Here is a 21,245-nt window from a genome sequence, read left to right on the forward strand (position 1 = left end):
GCCAACCCGCGGATAGGAGCAAAACACCGAGGGACGCTATAGTATACCTTTTTTATTGCATGCATTTCTACACATCCTATTTATCCAAAAGAGTTCAGGGTGGCGCACACGGTTCCCCTACCTTCCATTTAACCCTTACAATAACCCTGTAGGTAGGTTAGGATGAGAGACAGTGGGTGGCCCAAGCTTTTCAATAGCTAAAAGACAAGACACTGAAGGGCACCAGGTTACAGAAGGCTGACGAAATCACTAGTTAGGATAAGCTGTATTCTTTAATAGCGCAAGATCTTAGCTATTCTTAACAAAACAAAAAACCGCATGCACACGTGGAATTTATGAGTGCTGTTAAAATGTGCTTTCGTTCCCCTTTTCTTTTTAATTAGTGATCTTTAGTGACTTCTGGGGCAGTCCTTCCATTCTGAGAGGAACAAAGGTTGCTAGACAAAAAGCAGCCCACGCTGAGTGTTCTGGTAAGCTTAGTGCCATTTTCATATTTATTTAAACCAAGTTTACTGTTTTCAAATGTATGAATTTGCTGGACAATCGTATATTCCAATTCGCTTCTCCAATGACTAAAAGCTATTGAATGAGTGTTACACAGGCCTCTTTCTGAAACCTACTCCCTTTTGTCTCCTCCCCCATTCTTTACCCTTTGCCATCTAAATGAAATTAGACCAAAGACCACCAGTTATTCTCTCCAGCCTTAATGCATCATTCAAAACCTGTGACCAGGCACCCACAAATCTTATTATACTATAGAATTACCGGTATGTGTGCTGATAGAGAAGGCAGATACATAAGCAGAGATACTAAGCAATACCATTTAAATGAAGGTCAGAGGCTTCCACTCCAGGCCTCATTTGGAAATAAGCCCTGATGAAGAACATGTAACATAATTCTGAATAAATATGTGTAAGGTTGGATTTTCATTACTGTCTGGAGATTTTCAGAAGGAAGGATGCTAATTACTAGGCAAAACAGTGTTTTTCCATGAGATAGAAAATAAATGTCCAGGCTCTTTCCATAAACATTAATAATTTCAAAGTGAACAAGCTGCAGAATTCAGGTTCATGCTGGGCATGGATCATCCCAGTGAAATAAAAGATGGCAAAACTTTTCTAGTTTGTGATGACCCTGAGTTCCTGCCCCCTCTGTACCAAGCCTTAATATAAAAACATGTACTATCCCCCCCCCCATTCTTTCCTTACAAAAAGTGCATTTAGTAAGTTTGCAAGAGGTTGCAAATTCAGATTTAGATCATGTATGTATTCAGATGTCATTTAAAACCATATTAATTTTATGAGAAAAATATATTGCTAAAATCTTTTAAATTTCCAATTTGCTAAAAAATATATAATTTTATCTATCGCAGTTATAAGCCCTGCCAATTTCTTTCCAGAGTTGAAAGGTTACAGTATGATGAAAGAGAACACATAAAGGAAATTACAGGGTTTATCCCATACACTTGCACAATACTAAACAATGGACTCAAAATCAGCACTGTTAAATTGGACCCCCCCCCCATAACCCTATTCAGGGCAGGTTTACAAAACAAGGATAAGCTAGAAAAAAACTTTCACAAAGACAGTTTTTATTGAACTGTTTTATTCTGGCTCAAAATAAAAGCCCCATTTTTCTGTAGCAAGGTACACTGAAGGTATGTCATGCTGCCGTTCACTGGGGTAAAAACACACCCCAACTAGTAAACCCAAAGGATTGGTAGATAAGACGAATTCATACCTTCACAGAATGTCTCATTGGTATTTACAACGTATCTGGTTTAAATAAACTTGGGACACCTCATACAGTATACATACTTATTGCGACATTACAGCACTTGCCTTTTGTCTAAAAAAAAAAAATCAAAACTGCTCAGTATCATGATTTGTGGATCCCAAAAAGGCATTGTTGTTAACATGCAAAATAGTACTAAACAATAGTATCTAACTTCTACTGCTTCCAAATACTTGACCTCATAAGTAAACCAATTACAAAATACTTCCTTATAGTGCTATACAAAAAGATATAAAATTATGATTCTATCACTTAAATATTCCCATTTTCTAACAGTGCAGTTATCCACATTTTATCACTACTGAACATAAAGGAGAAACAAAAGAAGATCAGCAAATTAGGTAAAAATTGTTTAATCTTTGGATCCCTTTATTCCTGTGGCTTTCATACACACATACAAAATACAAGTTACCAAATTACTGTTTCTAATTATAACTTAATGTCAAAAAAGTCATAACTAGTATTTCAGAATTGGCAAAAGTTTACTCCATACCAAATCACTTGTTGGGATAAGAATAAGCAGTCAATGTCTCCAAGCTACAGTTCATCAAAACTCAAGCAATTGCAAACACTAAATAGTCACTTTTAAATTGAGTATGTCAACATTAAAACAGAGTCAACATTTCAAGAATCAACACATGGAGACATGTCATTTTTATTCCGGGCACATCAAAGGAAACGTAAGAACTTGTGTGTGCCTGGGTCATTTTTACTTCAAGAGTTATCACTAATATGAACTGTGAATTGTGACATGAGTGTTGAAGTTTGTCTTCATTTGAAAAAAGCCCATTAATCTGGTCAAATCCTGCAATATGCCAAAACCTACAAAATGAATTTCTTGCAAGAGAATTATTTTATCCAGTTTTTATATAATGGAAGAACATCTAAAATGTTTATTTTTAGTCAAAATATAAAAATCAAACAAGTTTAAAGCTGAACAGCTATGAGGAACCGCCCCTGCAAAACAACTAATGTGTGTGGTGTGTTTGTGTTTTAGCATTTCAACCCAGCAGGTTTGTAGACTTAAAAATGTTTATTCTTAAAAAATTAGTTGCTTTTATACAGCTATACAAAGTCTTTAGTGTTTCTTTGGCAATGGGATAATCATGGAATTTTACAACTATAAAAAGTTTTCCTTTGCCTAAGAAACAGGATTTACTGTGTTTACATTGTTTTTGACTGACAAAAATCAAGTTTTCTATTGCCCAGCACCCTATTTGACAAAGAGCACAACCATCTCAAAAGGGAGATTAAAGGATTTCCAAAAACAACCTTCACTGGCTCAACACACTCACAGTACTGACGGCCTTCTGCATACAATTGTCTTTGCAGCCTGCAGTAGTAATCAAATACAATTTGATAAATTCTTTTTGTGATGAAAAAAATACTTAAAAACTCCACTGAAGTACTGCTTTATATTTTAACTCTATGTAAGAAATTACTTAAGTCTTCTATCTCAAATATATTTAATGCTCATTGTTTTTGAAGATGGCCATTTTTTCTCCAAAAAGAGTTCTGCTCCATACCCCTTTGAAATTAAAAACAAACCCCAGTGCTGGTGACGAGTTTTACAGCAAATTAACAATTCTTTGCAAAGACTGACACATTCTCTGGATCATGAAGATCTACAGGTCCACTTGCGTTCAACTTCAGCTATGCAGCAACTTTGTTGTCTTTCTAAAATAAGAAAAAAGAAAAAAAATTACTTCCCAACCAATGCCAGTTTAGTCAAATTAATCAAGAACAGTAACAGATAAAAGGCTCAAACTAGAGAAGGCAACGTTAACAGTATTCAAAATGGGGCCCAAATCTCTCTAGATTGCATCAGTCATAATTCCAGTTAGCAAAGTCAATTCCAAAATGCCTTCTAAAGCTAGAAATCACTGCAAGAGTGGCTTACTCTTGTGTGCAGAAACCTCTGTAGCCCAACTCAGCTACAGGGTACCTCAGGGACCACCGGATCTCAGCTCAATCACAGAGCTCACCTGCAGGAGCGCCACTGGTTGTTCCCCAAGTTGGCAAGGCTCATTTGGCTGCAAAGAAAACTCATGCCCAGTATTTAAGAGATTTTATGAGATGATTTGTTTTTTGATTCTCTCATCCAGTATTAAACATATGTACTATTATTGCAGTTTTTTCAAGGCTTTTGTCATGCTTTTTGTATTTTTAATGAAGTAATGAGTGGCTATATCTTGTTCTGATTGTGTGGCATTGTAGCTATTTTTATTTCTGAAATTATTGAATGCAGTGCCTATGGCTATAAGCAACAGATATAGGGTAGGGAACTTGTGGGAGTTATGAACTACAGCTCCCATCATACTGTTGGCTGGGCCTGGAGTTGAAGTACCTCAAGTGAGAAGGCCACCAGTTCCCCATCCCTGCAGCAGCGTTTGTAAGCAATTACCCTATATTCAAAATCCGCAAATTCTCTGCCGCCACGTCCACCTCTGAATCCACCACGAAATCCTCGAGGGGCGCCATAATTTCCTCTTGTGCCTCCACGTCCTCTTCCACCCCGGAAGCCACCAACTCCTCCTCCACCTCCTCTACCTCTGTAGCCCCCCCGGCCACGGTTTGGACGCAATGGAATTCCAAATGTCTCTGCATTTAGTCTTCTTTCTTCAGCCCAGGTTGGTCTTCGGTCTCTGGAACATGCAAGTGACAAGAAAACTAACTCCAGATCACTATCATTTTCATCAGAAGGAGTATTGATGCCAAAGACAGTTTGACGTTTTCAAGCTGCTTAGTACGCTAATATGCACACAGTGAAACTGCACAGTAGCATCACTGTGCAGGAGTGGCATTCCAAACTCCACTTTTGGAACATTTACATTGAGAGCATGGCAAGAGTGAAAAAACAGTTTCTCAAATCAGAACCAAGTTATATCATCCCAATTACCCATTGGCTGCCTGAGTGAAGAATTTCCTGGTTAATGTTACTAGCAGCTGTCAGATTAGTTGTCACTTGCCTCATGAGGTCTCCTGATGTTTTACCATGTGAGGCATGGTTCACCAATATCTGGAACATAGCTTTATCAGAATGCTTGACCAGACACAGATGGGTGGCCTGGGGAGCTGCTAAATCTGCTAATTACAATGCCAACTGGTTTCCCTTACATCAGGTACATTCAACCGGTCGATCACAATCTACTGGTAGATCACAGGACAAAATAAATCTGCCAAGGTCTCCCCACCCCGAAATAAAATAAAATAAACTCAACAACTCTTGGCAATGACAATGGGTAGATCACTGCCAGTTTTTTTATACGGGGAGTAGATTGCAGTCTCTTGGGAGTTGGACGTGCCTGCCTTACATGAACAGGGAGATATCTTCCCATATCCTTCCAGCTTCTCATTTTTTGTTATGGCAGGGGTATTGAAATACAATTTGCTTTCAGTGGAGCAAGAGTGTAATTTGGTACACTTCTTTGCTGTTATTATTTCATTCCGCAACTCTGTATTACTTTTTCTCTGTTACTTTTTTTGGTGTCTTGTCTTGTATATATTTTTAGTGAAAAGTTTACTGTTCCTTAAGACATGTTGATCCACTGAAGCGGCTCCTACTAAATTAGCTAAGGGAGCACCATGTAAAACAGAACCTTTCATGGTTTGGGAGTAATACCAACTCCTCTGCATCCAGTTTCAGTGAAATTAATTACAGGCAATTCCTCTTTATCAAATTACTGATATAGATGCAAATAAAAATGCTGCCTGTTTGATACTTAAGAAGAAATCAAATAGAAAAGTAACAGAAGGTTTACAGCATATCCCCTTTCCTCTATCAATCCAAGGCCAAAATAATCAAGTCTTACGGAAGGCTCAACCTTTGCCAAGAGCTTAGATACACCAGAAATGGAAGGGGATATATGATTCCGCAATGTTTTCACTTTTGAACATCCACTGCAAATTTAAAAACACATCTTTACCAACAAATCTGGTCCTTGCAAGATCATGGATTATGGTTTGCTACTTCCTAACAAGCCATGATCAGGAAGCCAATAAACCATGATCCCTGCTTTGAACATACAGTAATGGGAAGTCAAGGCTTCCTGGCTACATGGAAGAAGTGAAGTAGGAGCAACTGGGAGAGTATAATAATATATAATAACAATTTATTATTTATACCCCGCCCATCTAGCTGAGTTTCCCCAGCCACTCTGGACGGCTCCCAATCGAGTGTTAAAAACAATACAGCACACTTCTCATTCACAGAAGGCCTGGTATATCATTATGCACAAATGCAGCCAGTCTGGACCTCTCTGAACTACAGTGTATCCAACCCTCTTTGAATTACAAAGCTGTTACTTTGTTTCATTAACGAAGCCAAATATTTTGCATGCAGCAGTAGCAGCATTACATAGGTATAAGGTATAGCGTTTCATTCTGCATTTTAGTATCCATGGATCTTGCCATTTGAAAATTATATTTTCTGCTTGCCCAGTTGACTGCCAAAAAACAAATCAGGTACCTATTGTCATCACAGGAAATGTTATCAAAGAAAGACTTGGTTTTGTCATAATAGCAGTTGGGTCCAAGTGGATCCTCTTCATCTGCATTGCCTTCACTGTTCTGGGTATCAACACCTGAGTCACCTTTATCCTCCCCATTTACAGGCTTCTCTGGTTTATCTTCTAACGAATCCAGGGGGCAGGGGGTGAGAAGAAAGGAAAAGGATAACCTCAGTGAACAATAAATGAAAATGCATCTTCCAAGAAAAGCAGAAAGTGACTTGTGTATAATGCTACCCTAGAAGGATGTTATAGATTAGCACACACAAAAATAGCTTGCCGAAGAGTTAAGACAACAGCTGTCCCCTCTCTCCCTCTTGGCTATTCTCCTTCCTACTGGTCCTCGCCAACAAACAAGACATTGCTGTAAAAATAGGAAAAAACTGCACTTCCTGTCTGACTTTGGATGACTCAAGTTGTCTTCAAGATGAGAGCAGCACAAGTACAGCAACTAAAGAAGTGACAGAAGAGAATGTGGCAAATCACAAAGGGAGTATACTTTTTAAAAGCACTCCTTTAATATTTGTTGCAAAGCCTTCCTTGTAAGACTTTAATCCTGCCAGGAACATCCATACATAAACTTTAAAAAGTGCTGCAAATTTGTCCAAGCAATACTTGATTACATGAACTGTAGGGCTAGCAGCAGAACACACTGCAAAGGGCAGGATTACAGCCCACTGCAGATTGTGCTTTTTTATAATGTCCAGGTAATTTGATGGGGAGCTCAGTACTTCCTATTAAAAATGCAAGATTTTACTCCTTAAAACTGTGAACGTATATTAATAATTAATATTGTTATAGTTCTAGACCATCCATCACCCAAAGATAGTGGGGCGTCATGCAACATAATATAAAACTACAAAACAAATATTAAAAATAATAATTAATGTAAAAATAAACTAATAGCTCTAGCAAAATATGTACAACCTCTAGTTTCTTCCAAAGGTCTGAGTAAATAAATGCTTCTTTGAAAGGCACCTAAAAAGCAGCACTTATGCTAGAAAGCATAAAGCATCACCAGCTGACTCTCTCCAAGGTCAGAGTGATAACTGTGGACAACTTTCTGTGGTTGAGGTACAGTCAACTATGTAGCTTTTTGCCTCTTACCATAGCTAGGAAGATTAGGACCACAGAAAATAATAAAAATGCAAGGAAAGGGGAAGTTAATCTACAGAATCTATACAAACTGCAGAATTCAGAATTTCCTAAGTTGGGAACAAAAGTTTAATTTCCCAAATATGGAATACACGCATTCCCTTGCATAACATTTCTGATCACCTCAGGGAGGAGGAAAAGCAACAGAGAAAAAGGAGGCAATGAATTATACCCATAGACTTTGAATGCATCTAAGTGAAATCTCTCTTTTCATCTGAACCTATACATCTTAACTTCAAAACACTGCAGGATTAGCCTAATTTAACTCTCTACCCCTACAGGAATAAGAACCCTACTCACAACTCCACATAAAATGAGTATAAGATAGCACAAGTACGAAGGGGTTTCCTTTCCTTTATTAAGAACTTTGATTAAAGTGTTTGAAACAGAAGTCAGATTTCCAAATTACATCTAGTTTCCATTAACTACCAGTCATTTAGATCCCGTGTCTATAGAAGGCTCAGGTTTACCCGTAGTTGACAAAACAGTCATTATTCCCTTGAAACAGCATTTCAGCTTACCTTTCAGTTTTAGTTTGTTGTGAAATTCGCGATCTATTTCCTCTTTATTGAATTGTGCATTAGCACTTTCAAAGTCAAAGTCCTTCTCAAACTTCATTGGAACATCCCGTCTAATACCAAATCTTCCTCTGCCTCCCCGGTGACCCCCACGGCCCCTTCGTGCTGAAGGTGCACCTGGAACTGGGGAAAAATAGGTTTTGAAGGGACCTATAAACAAAAGACCTGCAGTTTCAGATTTGTTCTTGTAAGCAGCAACATAAAACTACTATACTATACTATACATACCGGATGGAGAGCTTTCTGTCTGCCAAGCAGATATGATTACTAAACATCTGGCTGATCAAGATATATAATCTTCCATTGTTACACTTTCCGCCACTATATAGCTTGAAGCCCCATCATATACTTCTCCTAATAACCTAAGAGCAGCTCTGCTGAATCAGGCCAAAGGCTTATCTAGGCCAGCATTCAGTTCCCCCACTGTTCAACCATATGCCTCTGAGAAGTCCACAAAACAGGACACAAGTGCAACAGTCCCTTCCTGCTTGTGTCCCCCAGCAACTGCAATTCAAAGGCAGGCTGCCACTAGTACTAAAGCTGCCGATAGCTTTACTCTCCAGGAATTTGTCTAATCCACTTTTAAAGTTGGCAGCCATCACTACATCTTGTGATATAATTCTAGAGTTTGTTTATTTATTAAGCTTATACCCTGCCTTTCTTCCCAAAGGAACCCAGGGCAACATAGTTTTTAACTATACAGTGGTACCTTAGTTTTTGAACGTCTCAGTTTTTTAACATTTCGGTTTTCAAACACGCCTCGGAAGTTGAACATGCCATGATGTGGCTTCCGTATTGAGGCTATCATTTTGAGTTTTTGAACGTTTTGGAACTCAAACAGTCTTCCAAAACAGATTACGTTCGAAAACCGAGGTACCATTGTACACTGTGTAAAACTAACCCTTTAAAAGGCTCTGATGTCCTGCAACAATCAATCCCACAAGACCAAATCCTTTCTTTTTTTATTTTAAACCCATTGCTTAACTATTTCGCTAGAGGGACATAAACATTTGTCACAGTGACTCAGTTCAGAAGTAAATGAAATAATGGTTTCCCATTATGAGAACACATAGCCACAGGTGCTGGGCTTGTACATGCTGCACCTCACCCATCCCCTGTGCATGAGAAAGGAGGTACTTCTTTTTGCTGTTTGAAACAAATTGCATTATCGTATTAAGCTCCAGCACAGGAACTGTGGTTTGTTTAGGCCAGTTGATTAGAACATCATTTGATTTTTGTTTTTTTCCAACTAACTGCAGTTTGAACTACTTTCCTATATTTGGGTGTGGTTCAACGAAAGTGACTTTTAAAAAGCACTAGAGTTTTTATCCTTTCCAAAAACAAATTCAGTTTACCCATTTGACGTTTGCTTTCATTTCTCAGATGCTCTGCTTCAGATCTTGAAATCTTGTGTGCTTCAGCTAAGAACAAAGAATGCAGGGAACATTTTGTTATTTTTCATTTTCTGTATACTAACTGCGAGCATGTAAGGAAAAAATCTCTAAGGGCTGCATCAGGGCAGTACTGCCCTTGGAGAAGAGTGTGGGGGAAAACCCCACAAGTTAAGACTCCTATTCTGACAGAAATATTTCCCCAACCCACAATAGAAGCATTCAGGCATAAGCCTCACCTTACTGCAAGCCATGCCATTTTACTGCAGGCTATTCTCGGTAGTGGCGCCCACCCTGTGGAATGCCCTCCCATCAGATGTCAAAGAGAACAACTACTAAACTTTTAGAAGACATCTGAAGGCAGCCTTGTTTAGGGAAGCTTTTAATGTTTGATGTATTATTGTATTTTAATATTTGGTTGGAAGCCGCCCAGAGTGGCTGGGGAAGCCCAGCCAGATGGGCAGGGTATAAATAATACATTATTATTATTATTATTATTATTATTACTATTATTATGCTTCATGACTCACAAATTTGTGTCTTCAGTGTCCACACTCAAGACACTGAACTTTAAAAATAGACATATGGGTTTCAAACTTTGAATCCAAACTTTGACAAAAGCAATTGCTAAGTCACTTTCAAAGAACAGCTTTTTCACTTTGGCAAGAAGTATCAACAGAGCTTAAAATAATCAAGCTCCAAAGGCCAAGTTCTACCTCTTCTGTGCTCCTGATTTTCCAATGATTTTTGACTAGCAGACCCTTGAGGTCTGGCTGAAACAGGACTCCTTCTCCCAACTGGTGCTGAAGCAGATAAGTGGGTTCCTGCTGTTTGTACAGCCTGCTCCAGGGTTGGGCTCTTTCTCAAATGGTCTAACGAAGGACTTGAGCGACCTGAAACAGAAATGACAACATCTTATGCCCAACTTTAGCATAAGTATTACTTTGAAGTCAATTATCTGCTTTCCCTAGTCAAGACAACTATGTCCAAAGAGGAAATGTTTTTGCAACTTTAGCTCCACTAACCCAAGACTTAGGTCACATATATACATTGATTCTCCCTCAATTTTCAAAGGAAAAACAGGGTGAGATAGCTCATCTTTACCAATGCAGTTATTAGCAAATGCCTGTCACCCAGAACTGCAGCTACTCCCTTAGATGTCATGATTTCTTAAAATAAAATAAGCACTAACAGTGAGTAGTATGGATGCAGAAAAAATAGATATTGAAATAGTATCTAATTTAGCTGTTTAGGTGAGGCAGATCTTTTTATTTATCGGCTTCAGTCCAAGAGTCAGTGGCCCAGTTTGGATGCCACTATAAACCATGTTTAACGGCTTGCTATTAATGCAGACAATGTTCCTCCCTAGCAAAGGCAAGCCATAATCTCTGGCTCTGCTCTAGGTTCATAGCTTGCAAGCCAAAAAACAAACACTGGCTTCACATAGTAGTCTGTTTGGAAGAAAAATCACAATGATCCCCAGGGGTTGAGATTTGTTGTCCCCACTAGCAGAATACACCTAAAAGATTATTCAAGCAACTTGGAACACAAGCTCACTTTCAGTGATAGGAGACAAGGCTAATTCTGCACAAAGAAGGAGAAGAGTGGTTCACATGTCATGCTAAATCATGGCTTAGCAATACATGCATGAGCAGGAAGGTGTTGACATGAGTCTTTGGCTAGTGCATTCCTCCTGTGCCATGTTTGCATATCACACAACGGTTCATCACAACAGGCTCAACAAACTGAAGTATCGCATGTGGTCTCCTTATCCTTCATGCAACAGGGAGGACTTTGGAAGCTCCCCTCCCCACACTTTTCTTGAATCTCAACTTTTTGTAGTTTACTAAAAATTTTAGCCAATTTCAAAAAAAGACACATTGAAATCATGGTTTCAGAAGTTGGCTTGCTCCAACCAATTAGGTTTTTATAAATCACAATACCTGGTTTGGGAAACACAATAAAGCAGTGATTCAAGGAAAGCTGAATTAAAAGCTACCAAGTCTTCCTCCTTGCAACATGGTAGGAAAGGTGAAGAGGCAGCACAAGAAACTGAAGTTCATTACAGCTAATGCATGTTGTGGTAAACCAGAAAAAGAATATATTTCACAATTGAAAAACACACTATGGCAATGCATTCACCTTCTTAATCAAAAAGATCAAGAATCTGACTGACACCACCAGCCTTTACCTTGTGAGAGCTGTGTTTTTAATGACCTCGCATCAGTTGTAAAAGTGGAACCAACTGCGCTGCTTTGGGACAAGTTAGCATTAGCTGAGGTTTCAGTTCCAAAAGATGTCAGTGAACTTCCTGCATGAAGTCAGAAAATAGATGTCAAGTCCCTGTGGTGCAAGGCTACACTTGCAGCACTGTCAATGAACTTCAATGTACCAAAACGTTCAGCTACCCTTGTTTTGCCTCAAGCAGCTCTAACAATTATACAAGGATTCTGAGAGTTCTCCATTAGTAACCTTTAGCCACTACTACTAAGTACTCCTCAGGAAAAGCTGCATGGTTCTAAAAATTTGAGTCTTTGTAAGGCTAAGGGGGCTAACCATTTAAATTGCCACTCTTAGACAAAAGCCAACTGACCCAAATGTTAAATAACTCATGTGACAAATAAAAGATGAAAAATTTATTAAAGCAGCTAAGAAATACCATAACCATTTTGCAAAAGCTACAAACAATTATGTGATCATGTCTGTGCTAATTTTCTGAATAAAGAAAAGTGTTTTATTAACAACAGAAATCTGCAGAGATGTCAAAGTATATGCAGAGTAAGTGGTTGAGTATAAGTACAAATACACCACACTCAGCTGAACCACATGTGAAACATATGGTAACTATTTCAGCTCAGCTGACAAGAAGGCTGCTGTTGGTGAAAGAGACTTGGGATAGATCTCCAAATTCACTTGTGGCCAAAATTTGAGAAGCATGAACTGAAATTACATGCTAGTTGCCATCTCCAAAACTGCATTTATAGTTGGCAAAAAGTTCTCCATGGAAGTACAATATTAAATAAATTATATTCACAAATTAGCTATGACAGTCTGTCTCATGATATTTTTACTGTTTTTAAACAATCCATTTATCTTGCAATTAGGCCCTTGTTTTATTCTTCTCCTTTATGTTATTACTGCGATCAGACAGCAAAGTGAGCCAGTGTACCTATTCACATATTCCCTACGGATAACATCAAGCTAATAAGGCTGTTAAACTTGGGCTGCTCTTCTCCCTCAAAGCTATTTGAAAGTAATATTTGATCTATTTATTCTAATGTGGTATCTCTCTAAACATATACACTGCACATAAAGTTGTTTCAAGAAAGATTAGAGGAGACCATCATCAGCAATATGCTATGATTAACTATAAAATTTTAACTTCCTGAAGCTATAGCCCAGATAACCTCTCCCATAGTCATGGAGCACACTTTAAACTCTTACTAGGTTCACACCACAGTGTAGCAACTTCTGAACAAAACCACTTTACAAACTGGAACCTGATGCTGAGATGTCCAGTGACATGCCTGGTGAAATTCTTGTTTCCCACCCACAGGACAATGCTTACTAGACAAAACTAGTAAAGAGAAAGCAAAATGTTCACAATACTCAGATGTTTACAATTTATTGGATTTGGCCAGAGTCCAATATTTATAAATGTGGAAAAGTGAACCTGACAGTGTAGTTTTACTTTTGCTTACAGCTGTATCCCCACTTATACGGGGGTTACGTTCGCATGGGCCGTGCATATACGTGAAATTGTGTACAGTGGGTAACACCATCTAAAAAGCTTGTAATCGCCTCTCTGCTAAAAATGCTCCCTCCAAACCTCCCTCTCAAACGCCAACTCCCCACAAGCCTCAAAGGTCAGTGCAAAGGCTACTGGGATTAATAGCCGTTTTCCTGCTCTTCTTGTAACATTTTTGCAGTTTTCTCATTCTTTTTGTGCTGTTTCTGCTCTTTTCATACTCTTTTGCAGTTTAAATCAATGTATTTAATTATTTCCTGGCGCCACACACACATGCCATTGCGCATGAGTCGAACACACATAAGTGGGGAGACACGTATACTCCTGTTTTCACACCGGGCATCTAGGAAATTTCAGTCCATCCAAGAATGAAGCAGATATGCTCTTGCCTCCCACCATCTTTCCACCAAAGATGCTTTAAACACAGTAAACCAAGAATCTCAGCACACAGTCCCCCATCCAATTTGAAACTATACTAGATCCTGCTTAGCTTTGCAAATGTGCTAGCAGTTTAGTATGCTTTAAGGACTTCAGTTTTTGCTCCTGAGCAACAGCTGCCACTGGGTTGAACTATATCAAGCTGCACAACGGAGATGAACTCACATGTCCCAATGTTGCTCCTACAGGTAACCCCTTTTATCTTCATTGTAAACAAGATTCCAAGTACCTCAAAGAACTGCCATCAACTCTGACAGTCTTATAAAGCAGATTTTCCAAAATGAAAACATTTACCAAAATGGGTTTACCATGGACTGCTGTGTGCCTACTTGGCCACAAATGTGTCCTGCACAAGAGGAAAGAAAATAGCAGCAGCCAAAGAACACACTGTCCACTTTAGTGAAGCTTGCAAAGGAGAAATTATTGAGGGGTAGGTAGGAGGGTGGCCTGGGGAATGTGGCCTTCTTAGGTGCACATGCTTTCAATAGATCAACTCAGTAAATGTGAATTTTACCCTACGGGGTGGGAACAGTATATACTTGAAAATATTTTAACATTTATATGCTTGCCAAGAAAAGAAGTTTAAAATGCAAACATACCAACACCAACAGCGCCAAATTGCTGGCCCACTAATGGACTTGGACTAAACTGGCTGTAGGCTGGCATTCTGCCAAAAGGACCGTAGGAACCCACAGATTGGAATGAAGAAGTAGAAGACGATCCTAGAGAGGACTAAAGAAAACCACATTCATGGAAGACTATCAAAGTAGAAAAAGACAATTATCATGCTGCATAAAGTTAGCAATAAAATCAGAGTACAAGACCCTTTCTTGAACTGGGTTGCATTAGGAAGTGAGAAATAGAACACATTCCAACTGGTGTAAGAAAATGAATTTATTTACCAAATGTGTGCTTATTTTCCAGATAACATAGCCATTTCAATACTCAGAATGGCATGGATCATCCAAAATGCAATAACTAGTTCTGCTGGTCCCTTCACTATGAGAAGCGAAGTTACAGGAAACCAGGCAGAGGGCCTTCTCAGTAGTGGCACCCTCCCTATGGAACACCCTCCCATCAGATGTCAAGGAAATAAACAACTACCTGACTTTTAGAAGACATCTGAAGGCAACCCTGTTTAGGGAAGTTGTTAAGGATTGATGTTTTTGTTATGTTTTTAGTCATGTTGTAAGCCGCCCAGAGTGGCTGGGGAAACCCAGCCAGATGGGCAGGGTATGTATGTATGTGTCTGCGTGTTATTTTGTGTGTGTGTGTGTGTGTGTGTATCTATCTATCTATCTATCTATAATAATAATAATAATAATAATACCTCTGTAGTGTATGCTTGATGCAATGGCAAAAATCAAAGACAGACTGCTGCTTATTATTAATAATTAATATTTATACCCCATCCATCTGGCTGGTGTTTTTACTGAAAACACGATTGGAACCTATCCTATTAGAAATATGGGCTAAAATTTCTAGGTAGTGTAAATGATTGTGCTGTACAACAGTTGGTCTTGGAAACAATCAGAAAGGTAGCAAAATTTGGACTTAAGTGGCACCCAGGACATGTAGCAAAATGAAACTGTTGTCGAACTGACTGCTATAAAATTCAACAGGTGAACAATTGCCAAGAATTAAAACACAGTCGTGTTTGACTTTAAAAGAGGAAACTTCCCCAAAATGAGAGGGCTGGTAAAAAGGAAGTAGAAAGAGAAAACGAAGAGGCTTAATAGAAGCTGAGATAAAATGTATACTGCAGACCAGGAAAGATACAACCAGGGCCAAAAGGATGGCAGCATGGTTAACAGAGTCAAGGAACCTATTGGAGACAAGAAAGCTTCCTTCAGAAAATGAAGGGTCTTGTTCAAATTTGGAGAACAGAAATAATACAAAGGCTGGCAAAAGCGGGGAAAAAAACTTGAGGGGCCTGTCTCTTTAAAAACTTACAGGCAATGACAATGTTTTGTGTGCGCCCAATTGTTGTGTGACCACTGATGCACAGCTCCTTTAGTACCTGGAAGAGGGCTGAACAGGGATGGGCCAGAATGGGCTTATGCGCACTCCGCTGATGCACACGGGGGCTAGGAATAGAACCCCCATGCAAAATGGTTGTCATCTGTACAATCACCAACAACACATCATTTACATACATTAGAAGAGACCAGCTGGGAGGCAGCTGGACATCTGGATAACAAGCAAGTCAAATATGTGCTCAAGGAGCTTGGCAGAGAAGCTCAAGAAATTCTTTGCATCTGTATTCATAGCAGAAGATGTAGGCCAATCCCTGTGCCTGAACGAAACTTTCTCAAAAAAGGAGTCTAAGGAACTGAGGAAAACAGCGGTGACAAGAGATAAAACTATAGGGCTTGAAAAATTAAAACTGAGAAACTACACGATCAGGATAGGATCTTCCCAAGAGCTACAAGTTTCATATTTTGGTTAGAAGATCATCAGTTTCAATCTTGAGTTCTTTATTATCTTGAGGACTGGAAAGTGAGCAACATAACAAATTTTAAACGGGCATTCAGAAGGGATCTATGAAACTATAGACTGGTTAGCATGTCTGTACTAGGAAAGCATTATAAAAGATAGAATTACCAAGAATATCAAAGAACAGGTCTTGCTGAAGAACCAGCATGGCTTCTGCATGAGTAGGTTCTGTCTCATTAACCTATTAAGATTTCCTTCAGGGAGTCAACAAGCATGTAGAGGTGATCCAGTTAATGTTTTGTATTTAGACTTTCAAAAAGCTTTTGATTAAGTCCTTCACCAAAGTCTCCTGAGTAATCTTAGCAATCATAAAATTGGAGGAGAGGTCCTCTTATGGATGAGTAACTAGCAAGAATAAATGGACAGTTCTGTCAATGGATGGATGTAGAAAGTAGAATCCCCCAAGGACTGGTATTGGGATCTGTGCATTTTAACCTGTCCCTAAATGATCTGGAGTAGGCGTAAGCAGTGGCATAGCTAAGTTTGCAGATGGTACCAAATTGGGGGTTAAAACAAAAAGGGATCAGGAATTGCTTCAAAAGGATCTCTCCAAATTGGGTGAATAGGCCGTAAAATGGCAAATGCAAATCAATGTAAGCAGTGTAAAGTGATGCATATTGGGGCAAAAAAACCAACAAAAAACCAACAACCCCAATTTCCCCCTAATCTAACATATATTCTAATGGTGGTTGAACCATCAGCAGCTGACCAGGAATGTGTCCTTAGAGTCATAGTGGATAGTGATGAAGATGCTGACCCAGTGTGCAGCTGTGATAAAGGTGAATTTTTATGCTAGGGATCATTAGGAAAGGAATTGAAAATAGAACTGTCAAGATCATAATGCTGCTAAACAAATCTATTGTGAGATTGCACTTGGAACACTGCATATGGTTCTAGTTGCCATACCTCAGAAAGGGTAGCGTAGAGCTGGAAAAGTTTCAGAAAAGGGCAATCAAAATGATTAAGAGGCCAGAGCAACTTTCCTGAGGAAAGATTGCAACATTTGGGTCTTTTGAGCACAAAAGAGGGTAAGAGGGGACATGACAGATATGTGTAAGATCATGTATAATTTGGACATAGTATGATTGTGCAAGTTACGGAGAAAGTATGAGAAGCTTTTATCCCTCTTTCATAATACTAGAACCTGGAACCATTCAATGAAACTGAAGGCTGGAAGTTTGAGGAGAGACAGAAGAAAGTACTTGTTCACATTGGGACTAGTTAAACAATGGAATTCACTCCCACAAGAAATAGTGATGGCCATCAATTTGTATGGCTTTAAGAGAAATTCATAGTCAATAAGGCAATCAATGGCTGCTAGAGATGCCAGCGATGGAGGTAATAAGCTACTAAATGCCAGCTGCTGGGATTCACAATCGGGAGAGTGCTGTTGTGCTCAGGTGCTGTTTGCAGGCCTCTCAGTGGGAAATCTGGTTGGCCACTGTGAGAAAAGGATGCTGGACTAGATGGGCCTTTGGTTGGATCTAGCATGGCTCTTCTTATGCTAATATACATTTTGTCAATAATAACTTTGTGGAAAATCTCTTGAACACATATAATTTTTTTCCCTAAACAATATAAGATGATCCAGATCATAGTTTCAGGTATATACACACCAAAACTGATCACAGTGTATAACTAGACATAGCTAAAGCTACAACTGCTACATGGTGACTATACCTGAACGATAGCTGGATCCTGGGGCAGAGAACACTGTGGTTTGGGTGGTTCACAAACGGTTAAATCCTTGATATCACTGCCACGGAATATAATGTATTCAAATACTTCGTCACGAGGCGGTATAGGCCGATCAGTTGGTCTATCTTCTGTACCAAAAGAACGAACTGCAGGAAAAAACAAACAAATTTTATCATGTATCATCCAATACTTTCTCATAATATTTACACATAGACAAATAAAAAGCTTGCATCAGTTTGGTCTAATGCATCATGTGACAAAGTGCAGCTGAATATTCATTAGGTTCACTACACTGATACTTTCAAAAGAGCACTCCCCCCCCCCCGTCAGCTGAATTCATTCAGATCAAGTCAATTTGCATTAAAAGGTCAGCAAGTCATTTTTCTTGATTTACTTCACACAAGCTTACACAAAAGCAGGCAATCTGTAAATTCCCTGGGTGATCGTCTGAAGGCACTGTTTTGCATGGTAGCCTAAATAATGCAGAATGGGCAGCGGCTTGCCCAGAAAAGGAGGGGGCAGAGAAAGGGGCATCTGGCGAAGTTAGTTACTAATGTTACTATGGCAGGGTGTGTTGAGGGGAAGCAGAGCCTGAATTAGGGAGGAGTCATAGCTCAGTGGTACACCCACACCCACACCCACACCACACACCCACACCCACACAGGAAGTCATCTTGGCCCATAAGAAAAATGGAAAGCTTTGCAGGTTTAATTTCAATGAATTCTATGCTGAGGTAGGGCTGGATGGAATAATGCATAAAGGACGGAGGCATACATAAGGTTAAGCATAATGAGGTGAAAAGGATCATAAAGTATGAGGGACAATCTTAAGAATTTCTAGTTCATGTGCCTTGTAAGCAGTACTGAAGTGCAGAAGCATGAAAATAGACAAGGAAAATAGAAAGAAAACACTTTTGTTCACAAATGAGATGAAAAAGTATGATGCTCAGTTTGATTTGAAGATACAAAAAAAGGCACTTCTATACATTTTCCCCTTTTGGCTAAGATTATGTGCAGTCTCTGAGAAAAATGTTAGGTACTGTATAACAATCTTAACTTAACAAAAGTAGCCCACATTTCTCATTTCTGCCAAATACTTCTTTGAATACACAGGTAACTTACAAGTAATGTGGATGGAACTTGTGCACATTCAGCTTTACATGCTTGGCATTTTTTTAAATTAAAAAGAGAGCAGACTTCTGTGAAAAAAGACTTTTGTAATCCCACCCACCACTGAATCCAGTGTGTTTTGACTCTATGCAATTTTGGCTTTACATCAGGCTCCCTCAACTTCGGCCCTCCAGATGTTTTGAGACTAAAATTCCCAGCATCCCTGACCACTGGTCCTGCTAGCTAGGGACCATGGGAGTTGTAGGCCAAAAATTGGTTTTGGTTTCCTTATTTTTGTCAAACTATGTGAAACCTATGGTGTTTGCATTTAAATAGCTGGCACCAAGGGACACCCCCCCCCCACTTCTCTCCTGAAAGATGTCTGCACATTCTTAGTTGAAAACAATATGCATAAAATTATACAGTCTTCTTAGGGCAGGGCGCTAACCTGTGGCCCTCCAGATGTTGCCTTCAGATTCTCATCAGCCTCAGCCAGCAGGGTTAGTGGTCGGAAATGATGTGAGTTGTAGAAATATCTGGGTGCACATGTGCATCACCTTGTATTGCAGTAAAAATAGTCAACAAGCATGCTCCAAGCAAGTTTATGGAAAGTAAGCAGAACAAGGTGGAACCAAAGTGGTAAGAGTTCTGAGGTGGCATAATGGGCAGTAAGACTTCAGCATGGCAGTGTAAGATAAATGACACTTTTAAAACTGCCTCAATAACAGTACATCAGGGAGCATTTTTTAAAAGTATAAGGGAGAAGCAAATGGAGTTTTAGTACAGTATTCTTTTCACTGGGATGATTTCACCTGGATGAATAGATATACAGTATATTCCCTGAGGTGTACTCCTGTGGCAGAACTTAACAAACTCAGTTTACCGCCTCATCCAGCTGTATGTTTAACCGAGGTATGTGCCTCAGTAACTTCTGTGGGACTTACTCCCAAAGTGTGCCTTGCAATGCAGCTGCTTTTGCCTCATTTGTTTTATTTTGGGCAGCCTTCCACAATCTGCTACCCTCTCATTGTTTTGGACTACTGCTCCTGTCAGCCCCAGCCAGTGCGGCTGTGATGAGTCCTACTACCAAAACATCTGGAGATTATACTTGACATCCAGCTTAGAGTGGGCGCTGCAATAACATCCAGCAACCCTAACCCTCCTAGGGGATCTTCAACTGAACCTCGCGCAACACATCTCTTTATTAAGATAATTCTACAGGCATCTTTGCTTGAACCCTGGTTTGCTTGCCCCCCCCCCCAACTCTACCCCGCCCTTGTAGAAGTGGTGTGCCTTTACATCTCAACTTACCTTCTCAAGACAAACCACCCATCTCTTGTGCGGGAAACCAGTAACCCTCCCTCCCCTGGGTAGTCGATTGAAGCTCGAACAACGAATCTCCAAAGGGAATCTTTATTTAACTCCGTGTTTGCTTGCCTCCAGCTCCGCCTCCACCTCCCGCCTACCTTGCAGGCTTGGCGTGCCTTTGGTATTTCAACTGGGGTCCCCGAAACCGACCACCCACTTCCACTGGGGAGAAGTGGGGGCTGAGGCCTTTCCGTGCCCCGCCCCCAACCAACCGCCAAGCAGGCCGAGACCCCCCGCCCCGGCCACCTTCTCCTTTCCGGGGCGCCTTACCCTTCGCGAGAGCCACCGTGGAGTTCTCGGTGTCGATGGTGTAGAGGATGCCCTCATATCGGATCTCGGCCTTGGAGATCAGGCTGATCTTGCTGCCGATATACGGCGTCCCCCCGCTCATGGCGGCGGCTGAAGCAGAGGCCCGGCTCGAGGCTTCCTCACGCCCCCCTCTAGCACCCCAGTCGGGTCCGGCTTCGGACGGAGCCTCCGCCGCCTCGCAGCCGCCGCCGCTCCCTCCTTTTCCCTCACGCCACAGGCCAAGCCGCTTCCCTCTCGCTCTTCCCCTCGCTTGGGCCCGGAAGGCCACTCAGCGCCCTGCCACACAGGCCTCCACTGCTACAGCTGCCCCGACGCTCCCAACATGGCCGCCGCCCGCTCCGTCAAAGCGCCCGACTCGCCTTTCCTCCTCCACCAGCTCAGCCGCGAAATGCATGTTGGGAACAAGACGCCAAATCTCGCGATGAAAGCGAAAGCGCGCGAGGCGGCCGGGAGGCTAGAAATGACGCGGGCGGGAGCGAAGGAAGCCTGACTAGGCCGCGCCACAGCAGGACAAGGAGGCTCTGGACTGGCGGGGAGGCTTCTCCGCGGTTAACTGGGCACAGGGGCACTCCTTTGCAGAGGCTCCGCGCTATATTGGAACCTTTTATAGCAGGCCTGTAGGCCTCTCTGAGGATTCTGGACTACAACTCCT

The 21,245-nt window shown here is 40.6% G+C and overlaps 1 protein-coding gene and 1 long non-coding RNA gene across 7 annotated transcripts in view; one reads left to right on the forward strand and one right to left on the reverse strand.

Moving 5' to 3' along the window:
* Nucleotides 1-21,245, forward strand: part of LOC310683259 — a 179,570-nt gene that overhangs the window by 147,884 nt on the left and 10,441 nt on the right. The gene's annotated exons all lie outside the window — the stretch shown is intronic.
* Nucleotides 1,589-21,143, reverse strand: LSM14A (LSM14A mRNA processing body assembly factor). 6 transcript variants are annotated; one of them, XR_014514316.1, is made up of 10 exons: nucleotides 20,555-20,991; nucleotides 17,789-17,952; nucleotides 14,212-14,344; nucleotides 11,618-11,737; nucleotides 10,143-10,319; nucleotides 9,391-9,456; nucleotides 7,979-8,158; nucleotides 5,332-6,425; nucleotides 4,199-5,271; nucleotides 1,589-3,471 (listed from the first exon to the last, which is right to left on the reverse strand). XR_014514316.1 is itself a non-coding variant. In XM_083452931.1 (10 exons), exons 1-10 carry the CDS (start codon nucleotides 20,673-20,675, stop codon nucleotides 3,448-3,450), a joined length of 1,416 nt encoding a protein of 471 aa, XP_083309057.1. In that variant the 5' UTR covers nucleotides 20,676-21,143; the 3' UTR covers nucleotides 1,589-3,447. The 6 variants fall into 6 exon arrangements, 4 of the variants coding, with proteins under 4 accessions (XP_083309057.1, XP_083309058.1, XP_083309060.1 ...); XR_014514317.1 differs by having other exon boundaries at nucleotides 7,979-8,185; XM_083452931.1 differs by having other exon boundaries at nucleotides 4,199-4,439; nucleotides 6,263-6,425; nucleotides 7,979-8,185; nucleotides 20,555-21,143.

The sequence above is a fragment of the Podarcis tiliguerta genome, assembly GCF_965153285.1.
Source record: "Podarcis tiliguerta genome assembly, chromosome: 8".
Taxonomy (NCBI): domain Eukaryota; kingdom Metazoa; phylum Chordata; class Lepidosauria; order Squamata; family Lacertidae; genus Podarcis; species Podarcis tiliguerta.